This window comes from Idiotropiscis lumnitzeri, chromosome 9 (genome assembly GCF_059441095.1).
Source record: "Idiotropiscis lumnitzeri isolate Australia: NSW breed Sydney's pygmy pipehorse chromosome 9, RoL_Ilum_1.0, whole genome shotgun sequence".
Lineage (NCBI taxonomy): Eukaryota > Metazoa > Chordata > Actinopteri > Syngnathiformes > Syngnathidae > Idiotropiscis > Idiotropiscis lumnitzeri.
The window spans coordinates 11,225,818-11,246,390 of NC_142399.1; the positions used below are offsets into that span (position 1 = coordinate 11,225,818).

At 41.8% G+C, this 20,573-nt stretch overlaps 1 protein-coding gene across 3 annotated transcripts in view; it reads left to right on the plus strand.

The window, feature by feature from the left end:
• The window catches only part of akt3a (AKT serine/threonine kinase 3a), a 48,196-nt gene that overhangs the window by 24,341 nt on the left and 3,282 nt on the right, over positions 1-20,573 (plus strand). For 2 of the 3 annotated variants that reach the window (XM_088305233.1, XM_088305231.1), the window contains 11 exons: positions 671-796; positions 5,107-5,218; positions 7,853-8,006; positions 8,990-9,121; positions 9,878-9,943; positions 10,582-10,650; positions 13,387-13,509; positions 14,479-14,607; positions 19,603-19,817; positions 19,998-20,085; positions 20,162-20,264. In XM_088305233.1, coding sequence (XP_088161359.1) covers positions 671-796; positions 5,107-5,218; positions 7,853-8,006; positions 8,990-9,121; positions 9,878-9,943; positions 10,582-10,650; positions 13,387-13,509; positions 14,479-14,607; positions 19,603-19,817; positions 19,998-20,085; positions 20,162-20,264 — 1,317 coding nt within the window. The remainder of the gene's footprint in view (positions 1-670; positions 797-5,106; positions 5,219-7,852; positions 8,007-8,989; positions 9,122-9,877; positions 9,944-10,581; positions 10,651-13,386; positions 13,510-14,478; positions 14,608-19,602; positions 19,818-19,997; positions 20,086-20,161; positions 20,265-20,573) is intronic. The other variant, XM_088305232.1, reaches the window with a different exon arrangement.

Consider the following 20,573-nt stretch of genomic DNA (forward strand, 5'->3'; position numbering starts at 1 on the left):
ACCCAAAGTGTGAATTGTGAACGCTCATCTTCGAACCATGGTGCACGACAAACGACTGAACTCTGGTGACTTTGATAATGTGTCACGTAACTTGGTCCAGATCGGAAAACCCCACTACAGTTGTGAAAACAGCCGAGGTCCGTGCACGTGTCTCTGTGCTCTTCACACTATATCTCATCCACCTCTGTGTTGTGAAAACGTTGGACACTTGTGTAATCCGGCAGCGGGTCATCGGGGGTCAAAAAAGCTGTTGTGCCACCTCAGTGCCAATCTGTGCCAGTCAGTTGCGTAAAGCCCTGTCGCCAACTGCGCGGCAGATGTTATTTGTTTCTGCCGTCCAGGATGGGCTGTTCCACGTCTTCTCGTAAGAGTATTTTTACTGTATGCAATACTCTCCAGTTTTCCGTGTTTTCGTTTGTATGTGCGCGTGTGTGAGCTGGGTGGCGACCTCAACACCTGCCCATGTATCAGCCAGATGATGCTGCTGGCGTGGTCGCTTTGAGTTGAGTGCGAGTAAACATGTTTTTGTCGTATTTTACATGATAATCCGGAATCTGGCAGGCAGGCGCTGTGCGAGTCATCGAAACACTGTTGTGTTTTTTGACAGATGAGTCTTGGGGCTCAGTGATTATGATTCATACAAATTCTTTGCGCTCTTCCGTGCCTGCAGGTGAATACATAAAGAACTGGCGGCCGCGTTACTTCCTGCTCAAGACGGACGGCTCGTTCATCGGCTACAAGGAGAAACCTCAGGACGCTGATCTGCCCTACCCGCTAAACAACTTCTCCGTAGCAAGTACGTTACTGACATCCCTTTGTGTCTGAAACCTGCGTTATTTGCTGCCTAAAAATCTTACAAGTGGGTTGATTTGTGATTATTAAAGCGCTGTGATGATGGGAATCGCTGTAATTCAAAGGGCATCATATATTATCACTAACCCAAGATGAATCCCCATTACAATAAATATTTGCAAAAAACAAAAAAAAGAATGTTGACATGACATGACAGCGTGGCCTTGTGCCACTTCCCAGGTCATGGCAGAGATCTTTGATTGACAGTTGAATGTACAGCATATTCAACGAACACGCCCTCCGTACTTGAGAGCAATTTTTAATAAAGCCTCGTTTTAGATTGGCAATTTTTTCAAATCATTTATTAACAACCTCTCTGTGGTGTGGCCAATTTAGAAATCATATTTATTTCTACTTGAGAGTGACATACCAGCTATTCAGCCACTTGACACACTGAAGTGGTACACTGCCAGTGAACCGTATAGCTTTCACTAATGACGCATTTATCAATTCATGATGTGTGCACCTGGCTAACAAGGTCCACAGCGTCGTTGACGTGTGCAATTAGCCAGTGATTGAGTTAGCAGCATTTTAATGTCTCTCATTATGCTACAGTATGTGTTCGATTTTAAATGTGGACGTAGAGGCTGCAGACAGGTCTAAAACGTACCTCATAATTATTCGTTTTTGTTTAAACTACTGGAATAGCAGATGCAATGTGATTTGCAATATTTTAAGGATTATCTTGTTTGATTTTCTAGAAAAAATGTGGTCATTTGGTAGATTTACGGCCATGATTATAATGGATTAAATACGATTAGACATCTGCGTCATATGTCACGTGGCATATGTCTCATAATAAATAAATGGGTGTAGTTGTCTTTCATGTTCATGGAAAGTAATATGATGGACGCCAGGCTGCTTTTTCACCTTATGGCATGATAAGTACTGTTGCTTATAGGAGCAAACGTTTTGCGACCCTTCAACTTTCATATTGCTTTCCATTTGTACTTCTTCATCTGCCTATTTCCCCAAATAAGTGAGCCATTCTAAATTTTGCTTGATTTTGATGTCAGAGGCAGCAGCTGCAGTTGGGAAGGAGTCTCAAAAGTCTCTAAAAGTTTAAAAAAAAAAGTTTGTTTTGTTGCTCGTCCCTTAAAGAAAAAAAAAAAGTGTCTGAAGACTTTATAAAAATAGCGAGCAAGTTACTAAATTGGCAACACTGTAATGAGCACAACCGTCTGCTCTCCGCCCCGAGACGCAATGGTAGTGAAAAGTGTTCCTGCCGTGCTTTACATGAGACAGAAACGGCCCTCCAAACAGGCTGATTTCAGCACGGCTCTTCAAAAAAAAAAAAAGGGAGGGGGGGGGCTTTTAGGAGAATTTCAAAATATGTTAATCTTTGTATGAATGCTTGTTTGTCACAATGAAATAAAATGAGCTTACCTTTTTCTGTAACATAGCAACTGTTTTCACAAGATTTTCTTAGGATTTTGTCATTTTTTTTTCTCTTGGGTCATATAAAGGGCTTTCTGTGTTTGATAATGAATGCTCGAAAAATAAGCGTAGTGGTTTTCATGTCTGTTTTGCAGTCAGGTGATCCGGGTTTCAATCTCACGTTCTCTTCTGGTTTGCCTTTACCCCACATCACTAAACAATTCTTAGGTCATTTTAACACTCCAAATTAGGGGTCACCAACTTTTTTTTTAAACTGAAATCTAGCATACTTTGTGGGGGCTGATTAATGTGAAGGGGTACCAGTTTGATGAAAAATAATTATTTGGGTTCGGATGGGGCAATAAATCTTTTCATTTTCGCATGAAAGCTATGTTTTCGTGATGTGTACAATATTGACCTTCGAACTGCCTGATTATTTATTTACAAATTTACATGTACATCTTTAAAGGTGTGATTTAAAAAAAATACCCCTAAAAAGTTAGCTTTAGCTCACTGGTAATTTATTTTTTACAATAGCGGCACAAAATTCATTTCCGACATCTCACTGCTATTTTTAGAACAGGCCCGTGAGCTACTCTTCATCTGATCGCCAAGGGCTACGTGCTGCCCCCTGCTCTAAATTGTTCGACGGTGTGAATGTGAGTTTGACTGGTTGTTGTTTTTTTCTGTATGTGCCCTTTGATTGAGTGGTGACCTAGTTTCACCCAAAGTCAAGTGATGTGACTACTTAGAGTGACCCTAATTAGGACAGGAGGTGTAGAAAATAAAGTAATCTTTCACTTCACATGAAATGAAGCAATTCTGTTTGTAATTATTCCACAAATGTACAAATGAAGCCCTCCCCCCTAATTTTTATCAGAGCTCTGTATTATAAAACACCCTTATCGTAAAATGGCACTCAATTGTTCATGAGAAAGGAGGAGGATAAAACGTACGAGACAAGCACGGAGGGCTGATTGTGAACAGATGAGCGATGGAGGGATGTCCTGGAAGTGGAAGCATCCCGAACAGACAGCTTGGAGGAGACGGAGGAGGAGGAAGAGGGAAAAGGAGTTTGTGCCGAGGACAAGCCGGGCCATACATCCAGCCCCGGCTGCTTGGCACCGCGCTGGCACCGCCACATCTGTTGCCCAAAGCTGCGAGGCCAGGTGGCGCGTGTGTGCGTGCGCGCGTGTGCGTGTTTGTTTATCTGTATGCGAGCGAACAACAGAAGTGGTCAGATGGAGCAGAGACAGTACAGGCCTGTTCCCTGCAGAGTGACACACGCACACACACGCGTCCACCCACTAAACTGCTTCTGATTTTGCAGTTGCCTGCTGTGGCAAACCCAATTTCAACTCGGAATGTATGTGTGTAGGTGTGAGTGCTTTTTGGCACAGGGCGTCCGGTGACCTTGTTTTCTGGCAGCGCAGCAGGTCAGGTCCAAACTTTGCATGTGTGTGTTGGACCCGTGTGGTATTGCTATTAACCTTCTTGTCTAAATTTAGGCCAGCGCCGTGTCATGCAGCACCACACCGCGCCTCGCCTCACTTGAACACAAAGTCGTGCTAGTGAGCGAGTGAAGTGGGCTGGCCGAGTACGTCACAATGCATTCCCCGTGCCCACAGCCAGCTCACAGCCCCATCTGGCTCTGTGTGCGAACGTTTCTGCCTTTGTGTACAAATGGCCTAATGCGCTGCCCATTTTTTTGCCCGCCATGCGATTCTTCAGATATTCACCAGATGCGCATGTGCCGCAGCACATATTATCTTTTGGCACGCCAAAGCGGCTGCGTTTGGAATCCTCGGCGGTAGATGTTATTACCTTTTTTTCTTTTTTTCCTCACTTTTAAAGTGATTCAAAGACCAGCTGCATCTGTGCTAATGGAACACGCTTGCCTAAAAGTCATAGTGTTGCGCTAACACCATTTTTCACGGTTGGTGTCAGTTATTCTGCCTGCATGTCTATATGTATGTCCTCAACCACATTTATTAGCCCACTATCAATTTGACCCAGTGTGATCTTGACATTTCAAAAGTCAGAAATGAATGCGATATGTTCCAGTCCCGGCCACAACAGGTAGAAAAAAGCCGCTATATAGACAGATAATGAAAATAAAAAATATGTTTATATATTTTATAGTTGTATACCTCTCACATGCTTTAAGCTTATTAAAAGAAGCTTTCACATTTTAAAATATACTTTTTAAACACACTGTATTAATAATTTACTTACAAAAAAGGCCTAAGATGTATAGAAAATACTGGGAGTGTTGTCATGTCTTGTCAATGTGCATGTGTATTTCTCTCCTGGCTTCCGATAAATGTCTGAAAAATGCATCTTCTGCTCTTCTATCCCTAATTAGAGGGCAATATAGTCAGTAAGTACAGTACAGTTATACTGTAAAAACCCATACAAAAAAGGTCTCTTAAGTGATGACAATAAACTGTATTTGCAAAACCAAAGCACAGGCATTCAAAGCGTTTCCACTCCTGGAGGCAGTTCTTCATACGCGCTTCATACACTTTTCGATAAATGTTGCAAAACCATGCATGTGGCGCATGTATCGGATAAATAACCAAATACAGACATCCCACCGTGTTGCCAACAACAACAAGCAATTATAGGCCGCTAATCACAAGCTAAGACTGTTAGCTACAGCTCAACTGCGTATCCAACAAAACGTGATGCAGCGCCACTTGCCTTTTGACTTTGCCATGATAGTCTTTCAGTCAAGATAGTCAGATCTTTGCTCAGCCTAACTACAAGTCCCTTTTACTTGGTTGAGAAATTTTCTACTTGAAGAGGTTTTCATGAATCCAGACTCTTCGCTCTTAAAACTTTGTAACAGGCTAAACGTCCATGTCCTGTTTGCAGAATGCCAGTTGATGAAGACGGAGAGGCCCAAGCCCAACACCTTCATCATACGCTGCCTCCAGTGGACCACCGTCATCGAGAGGACCTTCCACGTGGACTCACCCGATGAGAGGTCAGCGAGCCCCAACGCTGCAAGACTTGTTTAACTTTACCCTTAAACCGTGCACAAAAGTTGTAGAAGGAAAGCACACCGCAAACTTCCATGACAGAAGTAAATTATTTATGATTAAACTGTGCACAAAAGTTGAGGAAGGAAAGTACGCCACAAACTTCCATGACAGAAGTACATTATTTATGATGTTGCATAGGTTTCATCAAGGGCACAGGTAGGACTTTGTGTGTATGTACAGTATGTGTGTGAGTGAGGCGGGAGAGGAGACCTTTCAAGTAGCGTCGGCATAAATTCTCCAGCTGCTTGCTTGCTTTCTGAGGAGCTGAGGTGTTTATCTCCAGAAAATGAACAGCTTTGCCCAGAAGACCACAGATGCTCCTGTGCATCCTTTTCACTACAGTGTGTGTTTGTGTGTGGGGGTGTGCGTGCGTGCGTGTGTGTGTTTAGATGTATGCGTGTGCGTGTTTGTATGTTCGTGTACACGCACACACGTACATATATATGTATATATATATATATATATATATATATATATATATATATATATATATATATGTGTGGGGGTGTGTGTGTGTGTGTGTGTGTAAATGTGTATATGTATGTGAGAGAGATTTCTTGATTATGTTCGGCCAGCAAAGAAGGCCTTGAAGGCCTTGACCGTCCACCACTGAAATGTGTATATATGTGTGCATGCGCGTGTGCGCGCTTGTAATAGCTAGGCACTTAGTTAATCAAATAAACAGGCTGTAATTAACACAAAAGAATATCTTTATGTTAAAAGTCACGTGTAAACATTTGATCCAGATGTGCTAAAAGTGTCCTCCAAAGTGTGTGGGGGTGTGTGCGTGTGTGTGTGTGCGTTTTACTGTATCCACCACACTGTACTGGCAGCGCTCCAGCCACTCACATGCTGGCGCGACGCCCGACTGTAGACAGGCCCATTATCTCTCATTAGTATAAAAAAAAAAAACTCATTATAGTCAAAACACTCAAACCAAGAGAGAGAGTGAGCATTTATCTGCTTTGTGACCTTGAGAGAGTTCCCGTTGCTTTTCATGTCGCTGCACACAAAACGCGCACAACATGGCCGACTGAGTGCGCCATTGTTGTCGAGTAGAAGCAGAGTTTGCCCTTGTTGTGGAGTGTAGGGTACGCTTGCGAGTCTTTGCACTCAAAAGGGATTCAGATCTTGAAATAAAGTAAGAAGCACCGTTTAGGTTGAGATAGATGTTCTTCCAAATCCCTGCGGGAAACATATGGGCATGTAACTCCAAGTAAAACACGCTGCGGTGATCATTTGGGAGTCAAACAGGTTTCATTATTGCCGGCGCAAATCCCGACTTGCTTGCTCGCAGAGCGGTGAGGATTTTTGCAATATTTGAACGTCGTCTTTGAAGGGCTCACCTCACTTCACTCGCTCCTCTCGTGTAACCCCAGAATGTGGTGTGGAATCATCTCTGTTTGCGCAGAGATCAGCTGAAAAAGAACATGGCAAAGTCTTGTTCGATTAACAGCTAAGTTTAATCATTTAAAAAAAAATCAAGTCCTGAATATCTAAAAGCATAAATAATTGCCTCTTCCAAGAAACTTAAATCAATAAAAATATTTGCGGAAGATACATAATACGTGCAAAATCACCAAAATGATTTACTCTGTATATGAAAAATACTTGATACAATACAAAAAAAGATTAAAATTCTGATTGTTTTCCTTTTACTCATCATTACCATATATTCATCCATGTTCAAAACCCACCTAGACCTGACTGTCTGAAAATCTACAATTTTTCTTCTACAATGCAACATGAATACATTTTAAAATATTTTTAAAAATACATTCACATTATTACAGTAATGCATAATTTGTGGTGCAAACTAAACCAAAGAAAAAATTTACTTTTTTCTTTTTTTTTTTTTTTTTGGGTACTGACTACAAGAAAGCTTGCCTAAGTCATCTTTGTTCAAATCCCTGATTGGCCAGGTCCAGTGCATTTATAACACCACAATAACAAGAAAATGAAATAGTTAAATAAAGAAACAAAACAAACAAACAAAAAAACACTGAAACAAATAATATATAAATTAACACGGATAAAAATATGCATACAAGTCAAAAGCCTTTTTTTCCCTTTTTTTTTTTTTTACTTACCCGAGGAAAGTGTACAAGTCATTATATTCATCATTGTTACAACAATAACCAGACAGGCGCACACACACACACACCCCCACACACACCCCCACACACTAATTGACAAACTTTGTCCCAGCAGATGTTGAACAAGTCTGCTAATGAAAAGCCAATGGGGGGGAACAATGTTTGCAAACAACAATGCATTGTTCGCTGTAACACGGGGGTGCGTGTTACATGCACGCACACACACACACGCGCACACGCGCACCCCCGCACACACACACACAAGTAGGCATTAGTTCTGCTCTGTGATCATTGCTCATTGGCTTGATTCTCATGGCGGCCATTTTCCTCTCTGTTAAACAAACGGGTGTTAATGTCAATTTAAAGGCGCTTTCAAACCAAGCTGCCGTTTCCTCAGATAACCTGCATTCGCTATCGAGACATCTACCGTTTATGTGTATTATTCCCCAGCACAGTAAGTGTGGTGTGGTCTCCTGGTAGGGATGAGTGGACGGAGGCTATCCAGATGGTGGCGGACAAGCTGCAGAAGCAAGAGGAGGAGAGGATCCAGTGTAGCCCCACTTCCAACATCGACAACATGGTGGAGGAGGAGATGGACATCTCAACCACGCACCACAAACGCAAGGTAGCACAAGTATGGAAACTTGACTTATATCATCAAACTTTATCTAGCGAACATACATGGATGGAAAATTATTTCATCTGGTTATTGAAATTTTTGTCTTTTGGGGCTGACTTAACATGCCTGAAAAATCACAAATTGTTGTTGAGCAAAATGTTCATGAAGTCGGCCATTTTGGTTTGAAGATGCCACCATTTTGGGCAAACTCCAGTGCTTTGACTCGTTCCCCCAAATGAGCCCCAATTGGAAGCAGGTATCCTCGACAGATGGACGACAGTCAGTTGCAAAAACAAAAAGCACTGAAATAAACCTTTGATGCATGCCGAATTTAGCTCTTTAGCGAGATTTGCCGTCGTGTGTCAGCGCTGAAAACTTTTGTGTGACTCTAGAGGCAGAGTTCTTCAGAACAGAGTTTGTGGTTACATTCCAAATTGTACAGGCACTGGACTATCTTCTCCGCAAGTGTGGATACAGCTCTTGTATTCTTCCAAATTTGTGCAGACGTTGCCCATAAAGGGGAAGTCAACCCCCTAAAAATATTTACAAAAAATTGTTCTATGCACCTTCACTCGTCTAAACATGGCATGCTGATTTATATTGCCTTTGTGGAGTATGAGTGAAGCAGCAAAATCCATCCTCATCTTATGGGGCGGTCATTTTGTCACTTCTGTTGACTGAAAATGACATCACAGTTGCGAAAGGCTGAGACCAATCACGCCTTACTGTGAGCCATAATTGGTCATTAGCTGAGCCCTTCGCAACTGTGATGTCATTTTTAGTCAACAGAAGTGACAAAAAAAACAGCTGCCCTCGAGATGGCTCAAAATGGGCGGATTTTACTGCTTCACTCATATTCCACGAATGTAATATTAATCAGAATGCTTTTAGACTAGCGGGCCTGAATAGAACATATTCTTGCAAAGAAAATTTTGGGGTGGACTTCCCCTTTAAGTGCGGTGTACAACATGTCTAGATGTTTGTTTTTGTTCACCCAGACAATGAGCGACTTCGACTACCTGAAGCTGCTCGGAAAAGGAACGTTCGGGAAAGTGATTTTGGTCCGGGAGAAGGCCAGCGGAAAATACTATGCTATGAAGATTCTTAAAAAGGAAGTCATCATCGCCAAGGTCTATATTAGTCCATTTTTGTTCCTAGTTGTTATGTGACATGCTTTTAGCAAAAATACATCCAAATATACATACTTAACAATGCATTATTTTAGCCACCTGAATAGTAGTTTTGGTCTCGAACAACCTATGGCAATAATATTTTTTGACAATGTCATCGTATCAGTCTCTGAGTGGAAATGCCTTTAAGCACGTCTGACTTAAGAGCTGGAAACACTTTTTTTCTTTTTTAAAACACGGCCCAGCTGCTCCGTAAATTCCGTTGGAACGCTCGGCACAAAGTTAACTTGCTCCAAGTCTGCCCCAACTATGGTCTATAGGTGGCTAGCAGGTAATCACTGTCCATCCACAGTATGGACCCGCTCGTGTAAGTCAGTAAACCTCGCCTACAGTACAATTTTGGAGAAGTATTGTTATCACAAACGTAAAATGGGGAAGAGGAAGTAGCAGGACCAGAGGGAGAAACCATGCTAACTGCTCATCAAACGTGAAATGTAGAGTACCGAAACACCACAAAAATAAAACCACCTTTCACTGACATCGACATGAAATTATTAAGAATAAAAGTCAATATGATTTTTGGGATTAATTGGTATCGTTGCACTTCTCATGTTTATTAATTTTTTTGTAATGAATAGTTAATGAGTCAATTTGAACAATTGTGATGCTTCTAATCAGATTATGGACTTGTTTTGAGCTGTTTTTAATGAATGTTTGTTTGTGATTTTATGTGCTGTTGTCATCTTGTGCGTACAGGATGAAGTGGCACACACACTCACCGAGAGCCGAGTACTGAAAAACACCAGACACCCCTTTCTCACCGTAAGTGACATACGTGCCACACACACGCGGCAGGGGGGGTTTCACGTGTACTGTATGCGCGCCTGCAAATGTGCGACATCTGCACTCACTTGCGAGGCGGCATATTGATCCTATACGTACCTGAGTTGAGTCTCTGGAGGCTAATTACGCGCCAGGCATCAAATTGTGGTACAATAATGGACGCATCTGTTAGCCGTTTGGTGTTTGCGCAGACACATCAGCTCCTGCTAACTTCTGTGGCGGCCCGTCTGCTCCAGATACTTTTCTTTTTTTTTTTTTTCTACCACTCTCACATCTGCAGCCACAAAGAGACGCAAAGACCAACTGTTCTTTTGTTTAGCGCCTCTATCATTCAAAGTAAACACTTCTCACACGATTGTTTGCAAAAGCGCAAACGGAGATGAACCATCTGAAGCTATGGATGCTCGTTGAGTTTTGTTTGTTGCGCCTGCTGTTTTCACTCTTGAACGAGCAGTGACATTCAAGACGGTCAAAGTCACCTGTACGCTTCTCATTTGTGTCAGAATAACACAACAGGACAAAGGGAAACCACCAGACGAACACAATGATTTGCAGTGATAGTATTGTGCTTTGAGTTTGTGCGTATATTCAACGCTTGTTTGTTGTGTTTATTTCAGTCATTGAAGTATTCGTTCCAGACAAAAGACCGCCTCTGTTTCGTCATGGAGTATGTGAATGGTGGAGAGGTAAGACACGACTACAGTATATATGCCACATTTCGTATACAATGTTCCCTGCACTACGTAGCAGTTCATTGTTTTTTTTGTTTTTTTTGTTGTTTTTTTTCCTTATTTTTTTTACTAGAACTTTAATAAAGTAGCAACTCTGAAGTGTATATGTATATATATATATATATATATTGTTTCTACTAATTAATGGCTCATTGCCTTCATTTTAAGTAAGCCTGACCTGCAAAGCCAAAATTAAATATTTATGGATAATAAAATTGTTTATTGAAAGACAGACGTGACGTATTGATTGTGTTTGTTAAAAAATACATGGGTAGAAAAAAATGTTGAGTATTAAATCACAATCTTATGGCAAAAAATGTAATTAGATTACTTTACAAAAAAGTTTTTGTAGTTTGTGATGCTTCGACTCACCAGTTTTTTGTTTTTTTTTAGTCTCTGACCACACTTGTAACTCAGGATACTTGTATCTCAAATCACTTTCCAACTGAAGTGTATTGAAATTCTATTAATTGGTTCCAGTTCACCTTTAAGACACCAACAAAGACGTCTTCTTTACTGTCAGCATAGCAGGGTTCAAATCTTCAATGATTAGGTGGCTCTCATGTTACTCAGCCCTTTTCCCAGTAAGTAGCAGGGTTCCACTGTTCACAATGCTAAGATCTGCTAACAGTGAGCGATTAAAGACTGTCGAGTCAATTCAGCGGCCAATTGGCTCGTCACTTGCCATCTCTTCCTCCTCCTCCTGCGTGTCGACTCACCTGTGGGCCTCCATCAGCCAGAATGACAGTCGGAGACAAAATGAGTTTGGATTCCCCCTCCCCCGCATTCCTCAACCACACACACTTTTCCCCATTTCTCAGCCTTTTAATCGGCACCATTTGCAACCTTGCCTCATTCCCTCAGTGCGGCCGTCACCTGCTCCCCTCCCCGCCTTCCAGCAAGCGAGGCGCTTCGCTCGTTGCCAGGCCTGAGCAAACGCTCGCCCAAGACGCCGGCAAACGCGCTGCAAATAGACCCTCCTCGGACAAATTGTGGCTGCTGCGCCTACCGCACACGCTCCGCCAATTACAAAGCTGCCACAGTCACAGCTGCCATTGCGCCGATGAAGGCCCACCTGTCGTGTTAGCGCGCACGCACGCACACACACAGCAAGGTGATCCAATCGTGAGCATCACTCCAGCGGCCATATGCAAACCTCCCTGAGCAATTAATGGGGAGTCGTGTGCCCCGTGGCCTCGTGGGTAATTTATACCACTGCGCTGTGGGCCACGCATGTGACGAGTGAAAGCGGAGAGCAAAGCTATGAGGCTAACATGGAAGAGTATGTGCGTGTGTGTGTGTTGGGGGGTGTTCGCATGAGAGAGCAGCATGGCATGAAATTAAATGGAGCCTTAAAAAGGAGGACTAACTTGCATCAACTTCAGACATAAAAAACATCAACTGGCATATTTTTCTGGATAAAAGATAGATTGTCAAGGGAATAAAAGTCGTACTAGGATAATTTTTTTAAATGTTGGTACATAGGTTAAAGGTCATGCGTCTCACATTTTAGAAAGTATTTAGTCATTTTACCCCAGAAAAGTTATATTATTATTATTTATTTTACAGTGGTAACATTTACAGGAACAAAATCAGATTTTCCTGAGGAAAAGAGCCACAATTTTGAAAGGATGAAGTCCTTTCTTTTTTTTCTTTTCTTTTTTTTTATTTGCAGTCTTGCAAAGATAAAATTGTCGTATTCCAGACAAAGGTAGTTATTTATCCAGGAAAAATTGTCAATTTGCAAGAATAAAATTGCATTTGTTTGGAAAAACATGTTTTGGGTATGAGTGTCCTTTTTTTGTTAGAAAATCTTCATACTATAATATTTAATAATATTTTTAAAAAATCAAGTCATCACCTTTTTCGAGAATTTAGTGTTGAAATATTTCTGTAATCAAATCACGTTTGTTTTTGTTTTTTAGAAAAAGTGCCAATCTTTAGAATGAAGTCATATTTATCGAGATCAAAATCATATGAAGAGGGTAAAGTTGTTTTTCCTAACACTCCAAGAATAGTAATTTATTTGATGAAAATAATTGCAAAATTATGAGAACAGTCAAATCATACTTTTTAAAGAAAAAAGTCATCATGACAGTTTATTTTTAAAAAGTTGTAAAATTGCACAAATAAAGTGGTAGATGAAAAGAAAGTTGTATTTGTCGAGAAAATCAGACAGCATTTGTATTAATGATGAGAGTTCGTTTGTTGCCGGCAAGCGAGCAGGATGGACTGAATGCAAACGGCCGCTTGGAGTCGGAGGGGGTCAGATAGCGCGCTAATGAGCGTCACGCTGGAGGCTGGAGGGGGGAGGGGGGCGGCGCCGCCTCCCCTTAACTCGACTGGCGTATTGATTAAACCCTCCGTTTGGCCCCCGTCGCCCAACTCTACGCCAGCGACTCGTCAGCCTCGCCTGAGGTTGGTGCGTACCGAGTGGGAGGGGTGCGCTTGTAGACGAGGTGCCAGCTGCTGAGTGCCGCCATCCCCCCCACCCTCCTCGGAGGCCCCCAGCGCCTCCCTCCATTTCCACTTTTCGCGCGCCCCCTCCCCTCCGCCATCTATCATCTCAATATGGTGCGGGCAGCCAGTTTGTGTTGTGCTAATTTCCTCCAATAAATCAGTAATTATTGCTGCGCCGTCCCTGCTGTCTATTGCTCCCATCCCCACCCCACTCCCTCCTTTTTCCCGCAGCTGTTTTTCCACTTGTCCAGAGAGCGGGTGTTCTCCGAGGAGCGCACGCGCTTCTACGGCGCCGAGATCGTCTCGGCGCTCGACTATCTGCACTCGGCTAAGATCGTGTACCGTGACCTCAAGGTGAACACCAGCACTGTACACTCAAGTGGCATTATTAACACAATCAAGTTGCATTTTTCACACCAAAAAGTCAGAATCATGGAAAAATCATTCCTTTCTTTTGATATTAAAATGGATCTTTCTAGGAGGTAATTAGTTGCAAACTAAGCAGAAATTGTGCGAGAATGCTGTTACTTTTCCCCAAGGTTAAAAGGTATCTTTTTTTTTAACAAAGAAGTAGTTGTATTTTGGCAATGAAGTCATATTTCTTTTCAATTTGTCGTAAGTAGGGCCTAAGCAATACGGATTTTTTTTATGCCAATTCTGATAATTGGCAGAATAAAACTGGTAAATATAAAGAATAAAATCACCTTTTTTTGGTCCCTGAGTACTTACACCAGTTAATGTATGAATTACTGGCATTGTACTGCTTTATAGTAAATTGCCATTTAGTAGTTAACTTTAAAACAGAGGAAAATCGACCACTGTTTTGGCAATTTCTTTTTTTGGGGGAAATTTTTGAATGTCATTAAATTAGTTTTTTGTTGTAAAAAAAAAAAAAATGAATAGGCAGAAATTCTGATAATTTTAAAAGAGCTAATATCAGCCAATTAAATTGCCTCGCAGATTAATTGGCCAGGGCTGTCTTGTAAGTGTTCACAAATTGAATCACATTTAGTTTTTGAAAAAAAGAGTATCTTTTAAGAATAAAGTTTATTAATTCATTTTTATTTATTTTTTATTTTTTTGAGAAAAGTTGCCAGGAGTGAAGATGTTGTTTTCCGGATAGAAATGGTTGGAATACCCTAAGAATCATTTTCAGTTTTTTTGGAGAAGAAAGTCGTAGTTTCGGTAGAAGTTGGAAGTTCAAAGAAAGCCTCAGAAAGAAAAAAAAAATACTATTTTAAAGTCATGGTTGGATAAAGTAGTTGTTTCTTGAACAAAAATGTCTGTTTTTCTTTTTTATGGTCTGCGTGCGCCCCCTCCCAGCTGGAAAACCTGATGCTGGATAAAGACGGCCACATCAAGATTACTGACTTCGGCCTGTGCAAGGAAGGCATCACAGACGCCGCCACCATGAAGACCTTCTGCGGCACGCCTGAGTACCTGGCGCCCGAGGTATGACTAGCATCACTCGCACAGCTTGTTGAAAGCAGGACACAACAATGAGGCACGCTTGCGCAATCTCAAAAGAGAGGGCACTCTTTTACAAACATTTGCCACACTAGTTTTATTCCTGGCTTCGTCTAATTGAAGGTGTGTCCTTTGGCACTCATACATTAGATGTACTAACATTTTCTATCTGTAAAATACAATCTCTACATCAATCACAAAATTTAAAGATATTTTATATATTATTTATATATATATATATATATATATATATATATTTATATTTATATATTCAGAACGAAAAATAGCTTTTTTTTCTGAAAAAAATAAATAGTAATCTTAGGACGAAGAGAAGGGGGGAGTCGTAATAATCTAACAACAAAGTTTACTTTTACAATCTTTTTCTTGAGAAAAAAGCTCATATATTTTTCCTGAAAAAGTAGTAATAGAAGAGTCAACAGTTGTGTACTGCTGTACTCCTGTTGTGCAAAAAAATCTGAATATTAACAAGCTTAGTTTTTCTAGAAAAAGTTGTCATCTTTTCAGAGGTAAGTCATACTCATCTTATGCTAGTCTTGTTTTTAATAAAAACCTTTTGATTGTGATTTAAGTTGTAATTGTAAGAGAAACAAATTTCTAAAGATCAACATTTTTTGGGGGCCAAATTAAAAAACAAACATTAGATCAAAATATAGTGAAAAAAGTCTGAAATATTACATGAATGTGTTTTTGGAGAAACATTTCAATCTTTTTTGAAGTTATAATATGAAAAGAATTTGTTTAAAGAAAAAAGTAGAAGAAAAAGAAAAAATTATGGACAAAAATGACTGATTCTCTTGTATAATTATTTTTTTCCTCTGCATTGTTGCCTTGTTACTCCCTTCTTATATGGCCGAATATATTTGCTGAGGCATTTTTCTTACCTTCCGCCTCTGATTGCGTACCTAATCAGGGATCTGTATTGACTGCCTCAGAATAACACCTCATCACCACATTTAAACACACCGGCTAAATTAGAAAGGGCGTGAACTGCAAATGGTTTATTTTCGCCAGCGTCCATCCAGCTCCAAGGCCAACAGATCACCTGGCGAGCGCGGCGCCATGCGAGCGGGCCTGTGGGTGGCTATGTGGGGACCAAGGCAGCAGGGGAGCGGCGTGGCGGTCTACATCCCACTTGAAAAAGTAGCGAGGACAATTTGGCGCAGCATTTTCATCTTTTTGTTTATTTTTTCCAAGTGCCTTCCGTTACGTGCCAAAAGCTGATTGGAGGCTGCTAGTTATTTTTCACAGGATGTGCGTTTATGCGCGACCGTGTGTGTGTGTGTTGCAGTAGAAAGTGCAGGCTAAAGTGAGGCAGATGGCGGCAGATGGGCGAGGTTGGAGGAAGGTGCTCGGAAAAAACCTGGAAATCTACACCGCCGCCGCTCACCCGCCCGCCCGCACGCTCTGCTCGCCCGCCCGCGTGTAAAAATAACACAGTGTGCTCTGAGCCAAGTTCCAGAGATGCAAAGTAGCTCGGATTAAACAGAGAATGGGTGGGGGGGGGGGTGATCTGGTGGGGGCTTGAAGGCAGACGGAGATGAGAAGGCTGAAGAAATATTTCAGGGTTACGCGATTGTAATTTAGACACTTCCTGTGTTTGCAAAGGCCACACAATGTGGGCTTGTGTCTTATACGTTGACCTATTGATTAGAAAAAGTGTCACGACACAATAATAAGCTGCGTCTTTGTGAAGAAGTGTTTTCGTTTAAGGATAGCTGCGGTGTGCAAGTTTTAATTTTGTCCACTTGAGGTCACCATACTCACTTTCTGCTCTGTACTAACTGTGACTCCCAATGTTTGTGGCTTTAAAGGGCCTGACCTGGTGAGTGACGTGGGAGTCGTCAAGTTAAAGTGGCTGTTGTGTTAGGTCAGTTTAGTGGCAGGTTAGTCTGCAGCTGTTTCAAAATATCATTAAAAAAAAAATGCAACCGCCATACAATATAATACAACTTTATTCAAACAGCACATTTCACAACACCTGGAGCTGTAACAAAGCACTTTCCCAATAGTGTAATATAAATTAGCCATGTAAAATTACAGACCGAACAATGTTTTTAAAAAGAAATATTGAAAAAAAATTTAATTTAGAGAATGTGGAATGTTACAAAGTATGATAGTGTTTATTTGAAAAGCAAAAGTATCAAGAAAAGAAATTATGTTGCCAGAATTCACACTATTTCTATAAAAAAAAATTAAAAAAATTAAAGCTAAAAAAAAACAAAAGTTAAAAAATACAATTTTAAAAACAGTGGGAGTTTACAAATTTAGCATTTTTTGTTATTAATTTTTCTAATGTAAAAATAAACATTTACTATTGATTATTTTAGTTATTAGTTTATTTTAAAAACAAAATTTATGCGTGAAATTGTATGCGTATGTTCAAATATGTTACCAGATACAACGCTATATTTTCTATTATAAAAATATTAAAGTTTAAAAATACAATTAATACAACAGAATGCCCCGCCCCCCAAAAAACACTAATCTTTTTTTTTAATTGTCAAAATTTGTGAATGTTCTAAAATATAATCGTTTTTATGAAAATAATAATTTTAGTAAGTTGACTTTTACTGGAGAATGTTTCTTTTCCTCAAAATATTTTGTATTCTGTATCATTATGAAGCGAGAAAAGTGACTCGTAAACATTTGGAGATATTGTACTAAAAATCAACGCGTGTTATTCCGCATCAGCGTGACTCAATACATGTCAAATTGTCGCTCCACCTTTTTTTGTGTCAACATGAACAAAATGGCTCCCCTTTGACACCGTGTGCGCGTATTGACTGTGAACACGTTTGCGCCCGCCGGCTATGTGAGCTGCTAGCCGCCCAGGGCTACGTGCGAGTTTCCGTCCCGTCTCCAGTCCCGTTCCGGCTGCCAAGGCGTCCCCTCACCCCCCTCGTCCACCACCCACATGGCTGAGCCCCGAGACCGTTCTCCCCCTCTGGCTTCCTTTTATTGTCTCATCCCCTGTTTTGCCTTCGCTTAAACACGCCTCTTTTGAAGTAGTGAGGTCAGCTGTGCCGCCTTTAAAACAAGTCCAAACAGGCGGGCGCGCACACAAACACATTCGCCAGCGGCTGTGGGGCAGCGATCTGGCTCCGTGAGGATTAATCTGCTCCCTGCCTGCGACCGAGCTGCCACTTCTTATTTTTTTTTTTCCCCCTCTCAATTTTATCTCTCCGTGTTTCCTGCACTTGGAAAAGTTGCCGGATAAATATTCCATCTGTCTCTCAAGTGCTGTTAGACCTCCAATGTCGAGTACGGCAACTGACGTTATTGTTGGAAAGCGCTACATTACTCAATAGTGAGCGCTGTCTTTGTGAGGACATAATGTCATTTCAGGACAGGGTCGATCAAAGTCCGACCCAGGGATGTTTGCGGCCTGTGGCACACTTCCTGTTGGTCGCCCGTCGCAAATATTGAAATAAAATACGGTCTGCCTTCCTAAAATCTCAAACAATTATAATCCTTATTTCCTTTTCTTTTTCTTGTCAAATATAATAACTTGTCTAAAAAGTGAAATGCTATCATGCTATCTCACACTTTAAAAAACATGAAAATGTTTTCAAAAATTCATTTTAAGAAATGGAATGGTAATTTGAACAAAACGAATGTTTCGAATGTTTGGCAGAATCCCGTCAGAAGACGTTTCAACTCTCACCTTCGGCAGAACAGACATTGAGTCCGAATGGGCCATATTTCGTGGCCAACCCTATTTATACTGCTTGTTTATTTAAATGAAATGTACATTTTACGGGAGAGAGCTGCTGACTTTCTAATTCGAAGTGCCACGTCAATTCCAAAACATTCAATCTGTGAAGCTCTCCTTACATATATTTCCATGAGTTGCTATGTATGCATTGCTAGCGCCGTTAGACAATGGCTGTCGGTCGTTAAGGTTTGTTGCTGCGTGCTGGCGCGCCCCTGGCCGCCCGGTCGGCCGGCCTGCTCCATTATTTTTAACAGTGAGAAGATGCTATTATTATTGGCGAGATGTCCGACATATGCCGCTCTGGATGCTCTCCAACCCTGCCAGTCTGTCCGTCACCACACACACACTCGCACTCGCACACTCAACATAGCGTCACATGTTAATCAGCTTGTGATGTTAATGAGCACCTGAAGTACCTCTGCCTCGCTCGCCGCGGGATGAAGGTGGCGCAGATGGACGAGGCGAGAGCGGGCCAGGTGCGCAAGACCGCTTTGATAGAGTCGCCGAGTGGCCGTGACCCGCCTGTGTGCACGGCCCGCCCTGCCTTCTCCATCCGGGGACGGCGTCCTTTTCCTTCGAGCGGACCCTCTGAAGACCTGCCACCCGCTGATGTTTGCCATCTCTGCTTCTTTTTTTTTTTTTTTTAATGCTTCCCTGCAGCCACCTTGCTTGGCGCCATATTGACGCTCTTGCGCTTTATCTCCTGGCTCATCTGTCCGCTTCTTCGTCGTCTTCTTCGCCACCGTGGGCGCTTTTGTGCCAATAAAATAAATGCACGTGTGCAGAATGCAAGCAGATGTCTCGTAAAGTAAAGAAACGTTTTGCCTCATTTTTGGCTACGTCGATTGAATTTAGCCGGTTACGCTCAGTAGCCGCCACACTGTTTGCGTGCCATGCGGAGCTAACGTGTCGGCTTTTCGGGAAGGCCGGCTAACCTGACGTTTGGATTGCTGTACAATGAGGCACCTGTGAGTCAACTGCCTCTTACAAAACGTGTTCTTTTAGTTTTACAGTTATGAAAAGTCTTGTATAAACAAAAGTATTGGATAGTCTGTACCTCAAGTCTGAACTCTCACTCAACTTTATTTAATTGCGCTTTAAAACCTTGCTGCAAGGACTTCAAATAAACACGTAGTCTTCATTCATGATGTCAAGCACTTTGCTCCTGCTGTGGTTGTGCTCTACAAGTCTGTTTGAGGCGGAGGAAAAAAACAAAACTTGACGTGTGCGTGCGTGGACGTCAGGTGCTGGAGGACAACGACTACGGCCGGGCGGTGGACTGGTGGGGCCTGGGCGTGGTGACGTACGAGATGATGTGCGGCCGTCTGCCCTTCTACAATCAGGACCACGAGAAGCTCTTTGAGCTCATCCTGATGGAGGACATCAAGTTCCCGCGCACGCTCTCGGCCGACGCCAAGTCGCTGCTGTCGGGACTCCTCATCAAGGACCCCAACAAACGGTTCGTGCGTGCAGGAAAAAAAAAATTGTAAATAAATGTAAATGTAATAAATTTGAGTTTGTTGGTTTTTATTTATTCTTTTCATTCTTTCATTTTTATTTCCGTGCTTGTATTGCATTCTCTTTTATTATATTTAACTTAAAAAAAAAAAAAAAGTCTCACTTGTCATTTCTGAACCAGGCTTGGCGGAGGACCGGATGACGCCAAAGAAATCATGAGGCACAATTTCTTTACTGGCGTCGACTGGCAGCATGTTTACGACAAAAAGGTGCAGACGCACAAGCTAAGACTTGACCTGACTTTCAGTTCTTCACTTTGTCCTTCCGGCTTGCCGTCTGCTCTAGATGGTTCCGCCGTTCAAGCCTCAGGTGACGTCGGAAACAGACACCCGGTACTTTGACGAGGAGTTCACGGCGCAGACCATCACGGTGACGCCGCCGGAAAAATGTAAGGCTTTCTCGCGTATACGTTGCAGTCCTCACAGTTAGTAGCATTGTGTTTTTTGTGGGCGCCCTGAATGAGTCTGCCGGAGACCAGAACTCACCGAAACCAAGACAAGACCAAGACTTTTGAGAGTTGCATCCCAGACGAGACCAAGAATGTGGTCTTGAGACCGGTCTTGTTTCAACACGTGCTCAGTAGCAACGTGTATTTGTAGGGTTTAAACATCCAATATTGTTGACTATTATAATAAATAAGTATTTGTATAAAAGTCGATTAACTCGTTGCCTGTTTTCATGTCGTTGTGCGCACGCC